This window comes from Malus domestica, chromosome 15, assembly GCF_042453785.1.
Source record: "Malus domestica chromosome 15, GDT2T_hap1".
Taxonomy (NCBI): domain Eukaryota; kingdom Viridiplantae; phylum Streptophyta; class Magnoliopsida; order Rosales; family Rosaceae; genus Malus; species Malus domestica.
The window spans coordinates 4,377,978-4,396,172 of NC_091675.1; the positions used below are offsets into that span (position 1 = coordinate 4,377,978).

At 40.7% G+C, this 18,195-nt stretch overlaps 2 protein-coding genes across 2 annotated transcripts; both read left to right on the top strand.

Annotated features, from left to right (window-relative positions):
• Positions 1 to 12,122: 12,122 nt before the first annotated feature.
• On the top strand, positions 12,123 to 13,866 carry LOC103455857 (uncharacterized). The gene is made up of 4 exons (XM_008395464.4): positions 12,123 to 12,463; positions 12,549 to 12,744; positions 12,921 to 13,007; positions 13,584 to 13,866. The coding sequence occupies exons 1-4, from the start codon at positions 12,243 to 12,245 to the stop codon at positions 13,731 to 13,733; spliced, it is 654 nt and encodes a 217-aa protein (XP_008393686.2). The 5' UTR covers positions 12,123 to 12,242; the 3' UTR covers positions 13,734 to 13,866.
• LOC103455859 (amino acid transporter AVT6A-like) lies at positions 13,761 to 17,447 on the top strand. The gene is made up of 5 exons (XM_008395465.4): positions 13,761 to 15,093; positions 15,296 to 15,448; positions 15,997 to 16,200; positions 16,392 to 16,857; positions 17,086 to 17,447. Exons 1-5 carry the CDS (start codon positions 14,688 to 14,690, stop codon positions 17,222 to 17,224), a joined length of 1,368 nt encoding a protein of 455 aa, XP_008393687.2. The 5' UTR covers positions 13,761 to 14,687; the 3' UTR covers positions 17,225 to 17,447.
• Positions 17,448 to 18,195: the final 748 nt, after the last annotated feature.

Genomic DNA, 18,195 nt, shown 5'->3' on the forward strand with positions numbered 1-18,195 from the left:
GAGCTCTGTAAATGAAGCTTTTGAAGCTAGAGCTCTGTAAATGAAGCTTTTGAAGCTAGAGCTTTTGTAAATGAAGCTTTTAAAGCTGGAGCTCTGTAAATGAAGCTTTTGAAGCTAGAGCTTTTGTAAATGAAGCTTTTGAAGCTAGAGCTCTATAAATGAAGCTTTTGAAGCTATAGCTTTTGTAAATGAAGCTTTTTGAAGCTGGAGCTATGTAAATGAAGCTTTTGAAGCTAAATCTTTTGTAAATGAAGCTTTTGAAGCTGATTGACATGAGTGATGCTCATGAATGTTTATGTTGATTGATATGAGTGATGCTCATGGATGTTGACATGAGTGATGCTCATGGATGTTGACATGAGTGATGCTCATGAATGTTGACATGAGTGATGCTCATGAATGTTTATGTATGATTGATATGAGTAATGCTCATGAATGTTGACATAAGTGATGCTCATGAATGTTTATGTATGATTGATATGAGTAATGCTCATAAATGTTTATGTATGATTGACATGAGTAATGCTCATGTATAATTTGAAGTACTGGACGTACTTTTGATTACCTGGATGGTGATAATAGCGGCAGGCTGCTGAATAATTTGGAGTACTGGGCGTACTTTTGATCACTTGGTTGGCGATAATAGCGGCGGGCTGCAGAATAATTTGGAGTACTGGGCGTACTTTTGATCACCTGGTTGGCGATAATAGCGGCGGGATGCCGAATAATTTTTTGTAGTACTGGGTGTACTTTTGGTCACCTGGTTGGTGATAATAGCGGTAGGCTGCCGAATAATTTTTTGTAGTACTGGACGTACTTTTGGTCACCTAGTTGGTGCTATTTTGGGCTTATGGGCCTTCGCCCTCCACACAACATTTCAGCCTATTTATTTTGGGCTTTGCCCTTTTTATTTATTTATTTATTTTTTATTATTACCCTCTGATGAGGTTTATACAGATGTCTCCGAAAGATAAGAAAAATAAATCACATCATACAAAAACAAGAAAATAAATCACATCATTCTGGTGGGGTGTTTATTCCTTGCTTTTGCTTTCTCTTTTGTTTTCGCTTTCTTGGAGGACCGCTCTTTTTAGGAATAATGGTGCTCGGTGTCTTCTCAATCCAACGTTCCAAGGCACTGACACAAGGAGATGTTGAGACCTTGTAGTGGGATGGTAACAACTTGGCATCATTAGATGTTTGAATTCTTTTATCATCGTGGTCACGGGACTACTTTCCAGTTGTGTGTTTAAAGAAACCTGCTTTACCTTTACTGCTTTTCCAGTCAGATGTCATCTTTTGCTAAGCAAGCATAAGTTGCTGGTGTTGACCCGTAACTTCCCGGACCGGAAAATTGCAAACTTGGAGACCTCCGAGTACCGAAACCTAATCCCGTTCTCCACTTGTTAGAAGAGAACGGGATTAGGTTTCGGTACTCGGAAGTCTCCAAGTTTGCAATTTTTCAATTCGGGAAGTTGCGGGTCAACACCAGTAACTTATGCATGCTCAGCAAAAGATGACATCTGACTGGAAAATTAGTAAAGGTAAAGCCGGTTTCTTTAAACACACAGTTGGAAAGTGGTCCCGTGACCACGATGATAAAAGAATTCAAACATCTAATGATGCCAAGCTGTTACCATCCCACTACAAGGTCTCAGCATCTCCTTGTGTCAGTGCCTTGGGACGTTGGATTGAGAAGACACCGAGCACCATTATTCCTAAAAAGAGCGGTCCTTCAAGAAAGCGAAAGCAAAAGAGAAAGCAAAAGCAAAGAATAAACACCCCACCAGAATGATGTGATTTATTTTCTTGTTTTTGTATGATGTGATTTATTTTTCTTATCTTTCGGAGACATCTGTATAAACCCCATCAGAGGGTAATAATAAAAATTAAAAATTAAAAATTAAAAAATTAAAAAATTAAAAAAAATGGTAAAGCTCAAAATAAATGGGTTGGAATGTTGTGTGGAGGGCGAAGGCCCATAAGCCCAAAATAGTACCAAACAGGTGACCAAAAGTACGTTCAGTACTACAAAAAATTATTCGGCATCTCGCCGCTATTATCGCCAACCAGGTGATCAAAAGTACGCCCAGTACTCCAAATTATTCGGCAGCCCGCCGTTATTATCGCCAACCAGGTGATTAAAAGTACGCCCAGTACTTCAAATTATTCGGAAGCCTGCCACTATTATCACCATCCAGGTAATCAAAAGTACGCCCAGTACTTCAAATTATACATGAGCATTACTCATGTCAATCATACATAAACATTCATGAGCATTACTCATATCAATCATACATAAACATTCATGAGCATCACTCATGTCAACATCTATGAGCATCACTCATGTCAACATCCATGAGCATCACTCATATCAATCAACATAAACATTCATGAGCATCACTCATGTCAATCAGCTTCAAAAGCTTCATTTACAAAAGCTCTAGCTTCAAAAGCTTCATTTACATAGCTCTAGCTTCAAAAAGCTTCATTTACAAAAGCTCTAGCTTCAAAAGCTTCATTTACAGAGCTCTAGCTTCAAAAGCTTCATTTACAAAAGCTCTAGCTTCAAAAGCTTCATTTACAGAGCTCCAGCTTCAAAAGCTTCATTTACAAAAGATCTAGCTTCAAAAGCTTCATTTACAGAGCTCTAGCTTCAAAAGCTTCATTTATCTTTTCTTCGATTTTTCTCTCTTGGTCCTCCTCCATCTCTCTCTATCTCTCTCTCTCTCTCTAACTCTCACTTCCACAGCTCAAATCCGAAGCAGAAACAGCAGAGCTCGTTCAGCAACTCACCGCCGTTCGATCAAAGTAAGCAGATATATATATACACACGTATACGTGTATGTATAGGTGTACGTATAAGTGTATGATAGGCACATACCAGCGAGTGTTGGAGATTACCTTATACGCAGAGTTTTAGCTCGGAGGGAAACTCGGGGCACCGATGCGGGCGAGTGAGTCATGGGAAATAGCAGACAGAAAATGTGTTGTGTGTTAACCGCAAGAGGAGCGGAGGAGAGAGATTTTGAAACTGGATCAGACCGTTGAATCAAAGTTTCAGATCTAAGACAGATCATTCTCAAAGAATAAAGCAAGAGGGAAGAGAGATAGAGAGATATGACCTCGGAAGATTGCGTGAAGTCCTGACTCCCGAATTGAGCTTTTATATCTCTTTAGATGGAGTGTCATCCCCTTCATCTAATATCTGTAAAGACGCAAACTTCTTGGTGTAGTCTGCAGTGTTTCTAGAAATGTAAAGAGGGAAAGATGAGAGCTTTCTACAGAAAGAAAGAGAGAGAGTGTGGTGTTCTTGGTTTTTTGTGATTTTTGCAGTGTTTGATTTTGCAGATTTTACAGATTCACAGTGGAGGTGAAAAAATGAAAGAAAACCGACATAGTTTTTCGTGTTGATTCCCACAGACGGCGCCAAATGTTGATGCACAAAACCGAAACAACGGAAATCCGACCGTGAATCTGCATGAAAGTAAATAACACAAGATGTATCGTGGTTCACCCCAATGTTTGGGCTATGTCCACACTGATATTGTATTTATGTGAAAGGATTGTGAGAGAAAAAACCTCTGTAATGTGAAAGGGTGAGAGGGCTTCAAGCCTAAGAGTTGGCCTCTTCTAATTGTGAGGGTGAGAAGTCTTTTTGTAGAATAAGGGCTCCTCACTTATTACATATTTGCCCATTCCTTTATTACATAATTACATTTAAGTCCTCCGAGTATTTGTACGATATCTAAATACGGAAGCCTTAAGTATGGTATAAACACTTATATTAGGCGCCATTATATATTTTGACTTATTCTCATATAACACGTATTATGATATTGATTTGAGATATTACCAAACTAACGTTCTAGTTTCATGTGATTTCTTATTCTGAGCGTGGTTATATTTGATAAAAATGAATAACTTGGACAAAGACAAGTTCAATTGATGTGTCTGATTAATTAACTTAACCCCGACATCAGCACCCTGACTAAGACTAAGTGTTTGGACCCAAATTTACACTATCGGCCCGTGTAATCAAGGCCGTTAAGTAAGCATAGTTCTCAACCGTCGGATGGAAAAGGGAAGATATTTTTGTTAAAGAATAATATTATGGTTTTTATCATAATTATCTTTTAATACGAATTATATGCATCTTCTTAAACCAGATAAATAGGGTTCGAATTATATCTCAACGGAGAGACAGGTGGAACATTCCGATATAATTTGGATTTGTTAACAGTGTACCGTGTGGGTTAGAGCAACTCGGCTATATATATATATATATTTGATTGATGGCTGCCGTAACATGCATATGATGGAAGGTCAGGTTGTCAGGATGACAGCAAGGTGAGATTTTTACGTGAAGAGTCATGTAGAACCATCCTAAAAGATTCAGTGATTGGATAGAGATAAGTCAAAGGTGGGATAAAGTGGGATTGGCATGCAGAAGTTCTTATTTTTCATCAGATTCGCACGTGGTCATGGTTTTATTTCTCAGTACATTCCATCACAAAGACTTTTGGTGCGATTGAGATGTTTATCATCCAACCGCGACAAGCAGATATCCAACCCTATAAGTACAAGACTCGGTGCAACGGAAGAAGGGCCTCCAATTCAACACACAATTGCCCTGTGCAAATTCTCTCAACAAACTTGAGATTTTTTATTTTCTTTTTCACTGACACATCTTCAGTTGGCATAAACAGCACTGTAGAGGCAACCGGTGATATCTTCAGTTGGCATAAACAGCACTGTCGTCGTAGAATCAGCCGATCTCGCAACATCTTCAGTTGGCATAAACAGCACTGTGTCGAGGCCGACTGGTTACCTATCCAAGTCTCGGTCGAGAATGATTTCTGAATCCTTGTTGGTCGAGGTCATCTCATCAGCCTTCTCGGCGAAGTGAGGTGTTACGAGTTATTACATTCAGCACATTGGAAGCCGAATTTGATATTGAACTTCGCTAAATTAGCAGCCTTGTCTTCATGCTCTAGAACCCGAAAGCCGAGACAAGTTCCTTCCTTGGCCGTAATCGCAAGACGCAGAAGTCAGCCGCGCACCCAACACAACATCAACATATTTTACTCATCGGCTAACGAGTTGGCACGCCTCGCACACAACCGAATGATGTAGTTAGCTCATAGATTACTTGGCCTGCGCACCACGTAGGTTTAGTAGTTTTTAGGGTCAACATTTTGGCATACCCAGTGGGACACAATGCTAATACTACAAAATTCATATGATATATCAAGATTCCAATCTGGTTCAACGTAGCCGATTGCACGAGCTTCTAGAGGAATTGAAAAAACACAATGAGGAATGTAAAAGATCTTTGGAAGTGGAAAAAGTTCTTCGTGGCCATAGAGAGACGCAAAAGTCATTTGTTTACATGTTGAGAATAAAAGCTCCTGTTACCCTGCAAGAGCAATGGGTAAATGAAGACAGGGCTCGATTTAATGCCTGACTAGATGATGACCGTTTTCCTTACGTTTCTGATTACAGATCAATTCCATTTGAAAAATGGTTAAGTCCAAAGGCCGGGGGGTAATTTTTCGCTCCGGCCACAAACATCATTCGGCCTAAGAAGATTGTCACGATTGCCGAAGAAAAACCTAGGCTACCTATTTTGTCGGTTGAGACTAAAAGTGTGGTAGGCCTAGAAGAAAAAGTTCAAGTTTCTAAGCCAAAAATTGAATCAGAAAATAATTCATCAAATGAAGGTTCCAATGATGAACGAGGCCGATACACGGCTTCAAACCATAAAATCACAACAATTGATAGGGTAATTGAAGACATAGGCCTAGCCGGAAAAATCACGCCAATTGATATGATTATTGGTGATAAAGCCGATATGGAAAAATCCCATTTGACTAAGTTGTTCGAGTTAAGAGCCGAAATTGGCAAAATTATTATGCCTGGGGGGCATAATAATTGTTCACCACATTTGGTGGCCAATAAAAATATTCCTTCAAGCCGAACATATTTGGAGATGATCTTTTCTTCGGCTTTGGAAAATCTCAAAGTGAAAATTTTAATGTAAAAAGATCTTGGCTCGGAATAAAACATTGTTGGCCCCCTCCAGTTTATAGTTCGGCCACTTTTGTTTTCTTTTGTTAAATAAATAACTTATTTTCTTAACCATTCGGCTGCTCGGGCTGATACTTAAGAAAATAGGGGGCAAACAAGCAGAAATCTGATTGCATTACATTTTGAAAAAAAAAATTTATATATATATATATATATATATATATATATATATATCTAATGAATAAATTATTTTCTTAAACATACGGCTATGCAAGCCGATGTAAAGAAAATGGGGGGCAAATATTACAGGCTTGCTCTCAATAAGCTCCTCGGTGAAATTTAAGTGGTGAGTGCTTGATACTTTTCTCGACTTCGGCTTAATGGTTTGTCTCGGCCCCACAGTATGCAAGCATGACACTTGGTGCAATACTAAAAGATGCTTGGTGCAGCTACTATGGGATAAAGGTGAAATGGCCATAGGCTGATGTGATGTGGTGATTATATCTAGACAAGAGAAAAAGTAGGCTTTAACGTATGGACATGTTATGGCGTGAGGAATTATGATTTGCTTCCAAATTATGTCAGAATACCACCGGGATGACAAGTTTTTGTAGGCTGAGCTCGACTAACTAGTCGAGATACACTTTCCAAGTTATGCAACAAAATCTTTGGGCATAACTTTTGAAACAGGGGGAACATGTGATATAATCGGCAGTTTAAATTTTTTTTTTAGTCTTGCCGTGAGAAGTGTTTTTAGCGTGTTGGGCTACCATTCTTAATATTAATGCCAAGGCTAGTGGTTCTCCATGTTGCTATGTGCAACATAATCACCTAGTCTATGGCTGTTTTTCTTCCTCGACAAACGGTTCACTCGATGAGATTGTACTCGTCTTTCCTTTCCAGCTACCGGTACTGAAGGCTTCCTTGAGAGTCATGCTTGAGATTCATGGAGATTATTTTATGGAAGGAAAAGGCAAACAATGGGAGTTCAAATTTTTCCATTCGACCATTAAGATTTGACCATTTGAAGTAATAAGAATTGCAGTACTGGTGCTCGGCCATGAGAAGTTTAGTTTTTCCATTCGGCCAATACATACATTTAGGACATTTAGTTACTTGATTGAGACAAAATGAGGAAAGGTGTTAGTCAGCCCACTCATAGATGAAAACCAGGTTGGGACCCCACAGTGAGGTTGGAGATATAGAAAATGACCCATTTTTTTGTAGCCATTCGACATATGCATGCTGTATCCTTTCTTGGTAGCAGAACGTGCTCAGTTGAGATTTAATATATAATTAGCAGTAGCACATAAGGATGCCATTACCAATTTTAAAAACACCAAGAAGTGGATGGCTGAATGACACGTGGACCAGCTAGCCGAGGAACATCCCATGCAGCACCGAGTCATGCGTTGACAGGACCCTTCTAGTATGCATGGCATATCTACATTAGAAGGTTATTGTTGACCCTAAAAACTATCAAGCTTACGTGGCGCGCAGGCCGAGTAATTTATGAGCTAACTACGTCATTCGGTTGAATGCGGGGCATGCCAACTCGTCGGCCGAGCTCGGCCGAGGAGTAAAATATACTGATGTTGAGTTGGGTGCGCGGCTGACTTCTGCGTCTCGCGATTACGACCGAGGAAGGAACACGTCTCGGCCTCTTGGATTCTCGAACCTGAAGACAAGGCTACTATTCTTACGAAGTTTACAAATTGTCGCCGTCAGATTCGGTCACAATGATGGTATTTGTCAGAGTAAACTCACGCCGAATCGACACCAAAGTGTAAGGGCACAAATACTCAAAGCGGATATATGTCTTAATAATAAACGTGGTTCGGCCGTCGGAATGCCAAACTCTAAATCCCACTTAAGAGTATCTAATCATAAACTAACTCGGCGTGCAATGTGCCGAGCTCAATAAACTGTAACACCTCACTTCACCGAGAAGGCTAATGAGATGACCTTGACCAATAAGGATTTAGCAATCCTTTTCGACCAAGACTTGGATAGATAACCAATCACCCTCGACGCAGTGATATCTATACTGACTGAAGATGCTGCGAGACCGACTGGTTCTACGGTAACAGTGTTATCTATGCCGACTGAAGATATCACCGGTTGCCTTCACAGTGTTGTTTATCCAAACTGAAGGTGTGTCGGCAAAAAAAAAAAAAAAAAGTCTCAAGGTTGTTGAGAGAATTTGTGCAGGGCAATTGTGTGTTGAAATGAATGGGGGCTTTGAATGTTGCTTGCGACTCTGTATTTATAATAACGAATACGCACTGGTTGATAAGATGAGAAAGACTCACAAACTATTAAAACTCATTTTATCTCATTGAATCCAAGATAACCTGCATGCTTGGATAACGTCCATCTAATCAACCACCAATTATATACATACATATATATATATATATATGTTGATGCACAAAATCAGTGATGACTTTGGTACAACAGAAAGTGTTAAGTTTGTGACCTTCGCTAGATTGCTCCGGTTTCTAGTGTGGATAAGTAAGTAAATGGATAGGGACAGGGAAGCAAACACAAGATGTACGTGGTTCACCCAGATTGGCTACGTCCACGGAGTAGAGGAGTTCTCATTAATTGTGAAAGGTTTACACAAGTACATAGGTTCAAGCTCTCCTTTAGTGAGTATTGGTGAATGATTTAGTACAAATGATATTAGGAAATATTGTGAGAGAATGATCTCTATTTATAGAAGAGAGTTTCTAGTTTCATTCTGACATTGACACGTGTTGTGTTGTGATTGGCTTCTGATGTTAACACGTGTCGCGCTATGATTGGCTTCTAATGTCGACACGTGTCACGCTGTGATTGGCCTCCTAGTTGGAAAGAAACTCTCCTGGGTCCTTAACGGTATAACGTGGTGCTCAATAGTTTTGGGATTGGTTAAGTATGGTACAAACAATATATATGTGTATATATATATATATATATAAAACAAAGTTTGCACCTTTCCAATGAGTTCGCATACATAATGTCGCCAATTATATATATATATATATATATATATATATATATATATATGTGGCTGGTAGCCTTTGACACGGCATGCAGGCCATGTCTATTCACTTCATCTGACAACATCCATAAACCTAGCCCTCTTAGGTCTCCTATCTCATCCTCACCTCATCAACAATAGCCATCATCATTCTGATCAAATGAATTTTAAATCCATTTTACTTCCAAGTGTTGTCAGACATCCCAAATCAATTCGAATTGTACTGCTTATTCGGTACATGAATCACATTCTATTTATCTGGTTTAAGAAGATACCAAGATAATTCATATTAAAAGATAATTATAATATTATCCTTTAATAACCAAATTATCTCTACTTTCTCATCTGACAGTTGAGAACCATGCCCACTCAACTGCCTCGATCGCTTGGGCCGATGGTGTAAAATCGGGTCCAAACAGTTATCCAGGTTATCATTTCAAGTAGGAAAAAGATGTGATGGAGATGCATGGCCGACAATTCATATAGGCAATCAGGTTACCTATATATATATTTTTTATTTATTTAGATATAAGTACCAGGAGAAGCAGTGGGCAAGAGTCCTTGAGACTTCGATCTCATTTGGTTTTTATCGGCCTTCGACTTCAGTTGGTTCCCTCGGCCCAAATTTCCTCGACGCCATTTGGTTTTCCTCGGTCCAAATTCGAGATGGTCGAAGAGGTTATTTATTAAAGTGGCCGAGCCTTGTATGGAATTGTGGCAGCCGAGGAAGATCATAGCATTGGCAATACAGAGATATTGTTGCTGAGTAAAAAGTTTCATTTTCGACAATAGGGGAGGTTCTTCGACTGACTAATTTCCTTCACCATTCGGCTTACGGGCCGAAGCTCAAGGGAACTGGGGGGTAATGTTTGGACCTAAATTAACACCATCGGCCCGTGTAATCAAGGTCGTTGAGTAAGCATAGTTCTCAACCGTCAGATGGAAAAGGGAAGATATTTTTGTTAAAGGATAATATTATGGTTTTTATCATAATTATCTTTTAATACGAATTATATGCATCTTCTTAAACCAGATAAATAGGGTTCGAATTATATCTCAACGGAGAGACAGGTGGAACAGTCCGATTTAATTTGGATTTGTTAACAATGTACCGTGTGGGTTAGAGCAACTCAGCTATATATATATATATTTGATTGATGGCTGATGTAACATGCATATGGCAAGAAAATGAGGCCTAGCCTAGCTAGGCTTCTAATATGATAGAAGGTCAGGTTATCAAGATGACAGCAAGGTGAGATTTTTACGTGAAGAGCCGTGTAGAACCATCCTAAAAGATTCAGTGATTGGATAGGGATAAGTCAAATGTGGGATAAAGTGGGATTGGCATGCAGAAGTCCCTATTTTTCATCAGACTCGCATGTGGTCATGGTTTTATTTCTCAGGATATTCTGTCACAAAGACTTTGGGTGCGATTGAGATGTTTATCATCCAACCGTGGCAAGCAGATATGTACACGACTCGATGCAACGGAAGAATGACCTCAAATTCAACACACAACTACCCTGCGCAAATTCTCTCAACAACCTTGAGATTTTTTCTTTTCTTTTTCCCCGACACATCTTCAGTTGGCATAAACAGCACTGTGGAGGCAACCGGTGATATCTTCAGTTGGCATAAACAGCACTGTCATCGTAGAATTAGCCGATCTTGCAACATCTTCAGTTGGCATAAACAGCACTGCGTCGAGGCCGACTAGTTACCTATCCAAGTCTCGATCGAGAAGGATTTCCGAATCCTTGTTGGTCGAGGTCATCTCATCAGCCTTCTCGGCGAAGCGAGGTATTACGAGTTACTACATTCGGAACATTGGAAGCCGAATTTGATATTGAACTTCGTTAAGTTAGCAGCCTTGTCTTCAGGCTCTAGAACCTGAAGGCTGAAACAAGTTCCTTCCTCGGCCGCAATCGCAAGACGCAGAAGTCAGCCGCGCACCCAACGCAACATCAACATATTTTACTCCTCGGCCAAGCTCGGCCAACGAGTTGGCATGCCCTGCACACAACCGAAGGACGTAGTTAGCTCATAGATTATTCAGCCTGCACGCCACGTAGGCTTGGTAGTTTTTAGGATCAACACTAAGTTAATTAAACTTGAAGCTAATTACTTGCTTATTTTATCCACTTGTTTATTAACTTTAACAGAAGAATTGATGGTACGCTTGTAGGGCCTTGTATACATTTCTCTGGTAATAATAGTACGGAGATTTTTCGAAACTTTTTTAATAGGACATCATCATAAAGTCCTGCATCATTAAGCATGGACCATCTAGCAGTTAGTATTAAGCCAACCAAATATTGTTGACAGAAACCAAAAAAGTAGACAGAAGTGGAGGTTTGCTAGTAATAATTAGACGCAAGATGATGGCTAATGGAAGCAGAAATGCACGAGGATAAAGTTAACAGTGTATCCTCTGTCCATCCTCTGCCTGCATCTTTTGTAGGCCAAAAAGACTCGTAAAGCCATTTCAACTTTTTTACTACCATCGTGTGATTCAATGTATGGTTGTATGACGATCATATTTAGAAAATTCATTCAATTTATGGTTGTATGACGATCATATTTGGAAAATTCATTCAATTTGGAGACTGTTTAGTATATGAGTTGAACACAGGCGTTTATAAAAACAAGTAGCATTCTTATGATTAACTATCAATTTGATTGATTACATGGATGACTAAGTAGTTTCGAAATCAAATGAATTTTTTTAGAAATAATTTTTAAATGATGATCATGAAGAAAATGAACGATTCATATTATAATATTTATACACTGAAATAATGTGCCCGTCATCATTGAAAGAATAGTAACTTATTATATGTAAAGAGTTAAGCAGTATTCGTGATTTAAGTATCATCCTTTAAAGAACAAGCCAAGATTAAGGCTATTGGGTCCGGCAACGAAGGCATGTACTTCGGCCCTAATTTTCCGCATATAAGATATTCTTAGCCCAACCCTAGGTTTTTCTCTGGGCCTAATACAAATTGGGTCAAATTAGCCCAACCCAATGGACCCATTTGGAAATCCATTAAGATTTAAGACGGGAAAACACTGGACTGAAACTAAAGGCAGGAATTAATTAATTTAAAAGGGCGGGTGTAGCGGGAACCCTTCCACCGCCGCAGCAAACAGGCAACCGCCGCCGCCGCAAGCAAACCTCACAGCAACAATGGAATTATTTGAGAGCTCTACTCTCGGTCTCTGGAAAGAATCACTCTCTTCTTACTCGTCTCGCATCGAATTGCTCAACAAACCCGATCTGGTTTCTCTCGACGAATTCTACCGCCACCAACTCCCTCCTCTCCTCCGCCAGCGAAACCCTAACCCCTTCATCACCACCTCCGAGCTCTCCGACCTCATGCGCTGGAAGCTCAGCCGTGGAAAATGGCGGTACCTCCTCTCTCTCCCTCTCTTGATTTCTTCTATACATATAGTGATGATGTACTAACTTGGATGTAAAATTCTGGAATTTGAGGCCGCGGCTGCTGGATTTCGTTTCATCCTTGGATGATTCCGTGGTGAAATCGGCATCCGAAAAGGCGTTTCGGTCTCTTCCGGATATCTCGAAGGCCATCTCTGAGCTCACGGTGCTCAAAGGCGTGGGTCCCGCCACCGCCTCCGCCGTTCTTGCAGCTTATGCGCCCGACGTGGCGCCTTTCATGTCCGACGAGGTGATTTAATATTTAGGGTTTGGGTTGTTGATTTTTGTGGTAATTGCTTCTGATTAGAGTAAATATCCTCTGCTTAACATTGAAACTTATTCATTTGATTATGTGTTAATTGCTTCTGATTAATGTAATCCTGCTGCTTAATTATGGAATTGAATTTGGGTTTGGAATGGTGGAAGGCTATGGTTGCAGCTCTTGGAAACTCCAAAGACTATACACTTAAGCAGTACCTGTTATTTGCAAATAAATTGCAGGAGAAGGCAAAGGTCAGTCAGTTTCTTGCGGGTTTGTGTTACATCGAAAATTACTGGATGATTCCTTAGTATATAAGTTAACACATGCACATTACACAAATCTGATGCCACTGAATGTAATGTGGTGCTGGTGTGGGACGATAATTCTAAGTTCCGGCGGTTGTGATGAGATGAGTATGAGAGGGCGCATATACAACCTTCTCGATTGAAGACATTCTCAGGGCTATTTTTTTGTCCTCGTGACAGTTCAAAACTGCCGGCCATCTCTCCTCCCAATTGAAAAAGGATAATACTATGATACATATAGAATTCTGTGGAAAGCTGTAATCTTAACTCAAGGCATTCTTTATGATGGTTTGAGTGTAGCATTTTCTTTTTCGGTGTTCAATTCTCGTAAATTCTGTTCATATGATTTAGCATGCTGTTAAGCAAAACCAACTTGTGATCATGTAAAGTAATTTCCAAAGTGTTTACATGCAAGTGCCCTTCCTTGTATTTCAAGTAATGGTACACGTGATCGAGTTTGTAGAGCTTTACATTTATATAGATTTTGCTTCACTTTTAAGTTTCTGCTTGAAATGTCTGCAGGAATTGAGCGCAGAAGGCGAGACCTTCACGCCATCAGATGTAGAGAGAGCTCTGTGGAGTTGCACTGTTGGGGCCAAGTTATCTTCACAGAAAGTACAAGACCCCAAAAGTGATACAAGTAAAAGCTCCAAGCGGAAGAGAAAGCGTTGATATGGTGCCATGCCATTTAACTGGCAATGCCTGTAAGTTTTAACTAACTTTATAACCTAGATTGAAATGCCACCGCTGCTGAAGGCATGACACTTGTGTACTGTATAATATGTTGTGAGTTCTTAGACCTAAACCTTGTCGCTTCCACTTTGCATCCTACAAACGATGAACCTTCGACCCAAAGGTAACACAGATCCTGGTGATAATTAGTGTCAAGTTTTTCTAAGCACTCCTCTTTTAGGCTCCTACAATCACGAGAAAAATTGTAAAATATCGAATCTGGAGTGCAGATGGTCAATTATGAAGTGCGAAAATCGCTACCCTTGATTATTGATCAAGTCTCCTCATCTTCCATGCCTTCAGCTGCTGGAGTCAAATTAGATGCTTCATTCAACTTCTATGTTTGGTCAAAAGACTTCAATGCGTAAATTGGGCTGCAACTTCCGCAACCTAGAAGATCAAGTCTCCTCATCGTGTCGCTATCTCTCGTCATAGACGTATGCATCTGGCGGCACCTAAAATTCTGCCATGTAAGCAATCCGATTTGAAAACGTCTATGACAAAATTTTGAAATGCCCAAATGGGAAGGAAATCCGAGTAAAGCTTTATAAAATCCGATTTCAATGGAAAAAAAAAAGTCTCTTCAACTTAATTACTTGCGATGGTCCTAGTTGGGCGCCTCATCCCATCCTTGTGCGTTTTGCGGCAACGTAAGGACTTTCCAAAGCTCACCTTTTGTCTCTTTCTCCTCCCAAAACAACCTCGCAACTTGAAATAAACTTCCAACCAAACGGCAGCGTCACGCGTTCAAAAGCCTGCTTTCGGAAAGATATTCACGCGCGTCAACGCGTTACTGGTAAATACAGGTCGGCTCCATTGCAGACAACCCCCTCACATAAATCCGTTCACCAAATTTCCTCAACGGCTAAAACACCAATCAACCACCTCCCCGGAATGACGATTCTCTCCTCGGACCGGAAGCAGCGGCGCAACCCCAAGGCCCCGCTGCTGCCACAGAAGCACGACGAAGACTATGGCTCCGTCGAGGCCGGCTTCGAGGGGGCGTCTTTTTCAGGCGCCGTGTTCAACCTCTCGACGACTATCGTCGGTGCCGGGATCATGGCCCTCCCGGCGGCGGTCAAGCAATTGGGCCTGGTTCCGGGCCTGATTATGATCGTCTTGGGCGCGATGCTGACGGAGTCCTCCATCGACATGATCATGCGGTTCACCAGAGCTTCCAAGGCCGCCTCGTACTCCGGCCTTGTCGGCGACGCGTTCGGTGGGCCCGGCCGGACACTCCTCCAGCTCTGCGTCGTCGTCAACAACTTTGGGATGCTCGTCGTCTACATGATCATCATCGGTACAGATTAGATATGCTTTCGCTTTCTTTCTTTTTCTTTTGTCAAAAGATATGCTTTCTATTTTGGTATAGGGTTTTTGGGTCAACGTGGTTCTGACTTTCCGAATTTAGTTGCCGAGCGGCTATCGGGCTGAGATTTATTGGTTGGGAAATTGAATGGTCGGAATTGTGGGGGTAATTTTGGAATTCTATGGTGTTGCAGGGGACGTGCTGTCGGGGACGTCGTCGGAAGGAGTCCGCCATTCGGGGGTGATAGAAGAATGGTTCGGACAACGTTGGTGGACGGCCCGGTTCTCGCTGCTGCTTCTCACCACGCTGTTTGTTTTGGCTCCCCTTATTTCTTTCAAGCGCGTAGGTACAATCTCTCTACTTCTCTCATTTTTCTTTATATTATAATAAAAGTAACACGTATTTGTGAAATATATTTGTCGCTTGCATTGAGACTTTAGAGATTGGTTGAAGAATTAAAGACACAAATGAAGGTTTAGATGCTTAATTCTCCGTCTTTAGCTTAATTGTGTAAGGTATTGCTTTCGGTTTCTTGATTAGAATGAACAGCTAACGACTAATCGAGTGAATGCTGCAAAGATGTGAAGCGTGTTAATTGTCGTATAAGTAGCTGTAGTTTGGGTGGTGAGCTTGTATTCGTCATTTTGATCAAACCATGTGCAGCGCATTACCCGTTGTACATTGTTGTGTTGCCTAGCTTGCTTGCTGTCGCTGGATCATTCTTGTATAGAAGTTTGTAGAGGATTCGAACTTATGCACATTCGATTCTTTAACGTGCCCAGGATTTTAACAACTGTTGCTACATGCAGTGAATTACTAGTTTTAGTTGTTGACTAGCATAACAGCAATTTAATTAGTGACTGATTTCTGTACATATACTAACTTTTGATGCAGATTCTTTGAGATACACATCAGCGTTGTCCGTTGCTTTGGCTGTTGTATTTGTCGCAATAACTGCGGGAGTAGCAATCTTTAAGTTGATTGATGGAAGCATTGAATTTCCACGTTTGATGCCCAAACTGGTTGACCAGGCATCGTTTTGGAAGCTTTTCACCACCATCCCTATTCTTGTCACCGCCTATATCTGCCACCATAACAGTAAGTACTCCATATGCAAATTAGCCTGCTAGATTTGTTATGAATACAGAGGGAGTGGTTAAAGATCAAATGACGTGGTGGATACGCTTTACTTACCATGGTGCATATCTTCATCTAAAATGCGATTTGATTGCTTAATACATGGTTGTGTATTATTTTAGCTGACTACTATTCTATTGTACTTCTTGCAGTTCACCCTATAGAGAACGAACTAAGAGACCCTGCGCAGATGAAGTCAATAGTGCGAACGTCGCTTGCATTTTGCTCAACTGTTTACATCGCAACCAGCTTCTTTGGCTTCCTTCTCTTTGGGGATCATACAATGGATGATGTGCTGGCAAATTTCGATGCTGATCTTGGAATCCCATATAGCTCGTTTCTTGATGATATTGTTAGGGTGAGCTATGGTGTCCACCTGATGCTCGTTTTCCCCATTGTGTTTTTCTCCCTCCGCCTACATTTGGATGGCCTTCTCTTTCCCTTTGCCATTCCTATCGCATATGACAACCGAAGATTCTACTCAGTAACTGCAGTTCTCATGGGTTTTATTTTTCTGGGAGCCAATTTTGTGCCTAGCATCTGGGTTGCCTTTCAGTTCACAGGTGCTACAGCTGCCATCGCCGTTGGTTTCATATTTCCAGCTGCCGTAGCTCTTAGGTAAGCAATTTATTAACTCTTATGAACTACTGATATCGTATAATTTGTGGCTTCTTACATTTAAGAGCTTGCTTAGTTATGATCATCAAATATCAGAAGGGAAAGTTGTCTCGAACTTGGACTAGAACCACTGAGAGCACTTTTGTGCCGTATGACTCGAATCAAATATCTACGTTGATGAATGCACTTTTGGTCATTTGAAAACGCTTCCTCTCTTTTGTTGCGCAGGAACACTAGTGGAATCGCGACGAAGAAGGACAAACTAGTCTCATGGGTGATGATATTTTTAGCAGTCTCCTCGAGCACGGCGGCCATCTCCAGTGACATTTACTGCATTTTCAGCCGTGAGAAAGTCGCTAGAAGCTGACACAGCAAAGTTTTACAATCTTTTCACATAGAATTACAGTTGATTTTTTTTATTTTTTTTATTTTTTTATAGAAAAATTCAAGCACCAGCAGTTAAAAACTGTTCTAACGGGAAGCTTGACAAAAGCACTATCAATGACTGATGATTTGTGACTTAGTCAGTTGTTATATTCCGTTAGTGGATAATTACATTAAATAATCATGATTTGCTGTCATTAACCAAAGCTGTTTTGAATCTTATGATTTCTACTGGCCCCCACAAAGCTGCTTTCATCTTCTGCCGCATCGTCTGCATTGTGAATTCATCTTTTTCGTTTGACTAGGTAATTTGACGTGGTACATAAACTTCCGCATCATCTGATTAGTACATTGCTCGCTTAGTGATTAAATTGGATTTTTCAGACTAGTGCGTTACAATTTGAAATGTTAGAGCATCACTTCAAGCGCGTACAAACGAAAAAGATGAATTCACTATTGTTCGCACTTAGTGTGGAGAAGTTCATAACAATGCTACGTGTTGTTTGAACGCACTTTCACATCGTTGGATTAGTACGTTGCTCTTTCGAAATGATTGATCGAGTCTGCAAGCTCGTGCATCGCCATTCCAAGCATAAATACAACCTCTTCCAGCATGTGAACTACCATTCCGAAGCATAGACTTTGCAACTGTCGGCACTCATCGACTGTGACAAATGCATGCGAGGAAAAACCGTGTTGGGTCAGTCCGTTGTGTCCACTGTCAAAGTGTTATATGCACGCGACGCATGTATTGATTCAACCAATTTTAATTGTGGCTTTATCTCCACCTGGCGGAATAGCTTCTCCGCTTCACGCTCAATTCATCAAGACGTGAAGATTTGATGTGTATCACCCTTTTCACAAAGCTCTATAAAGTTGTATTGCCCTGTTTGTTTGGGCCATCTCTCTCCTATCGACAGCTGCTCTTCCGACGTGTTTCTGGATGAGAGCTTA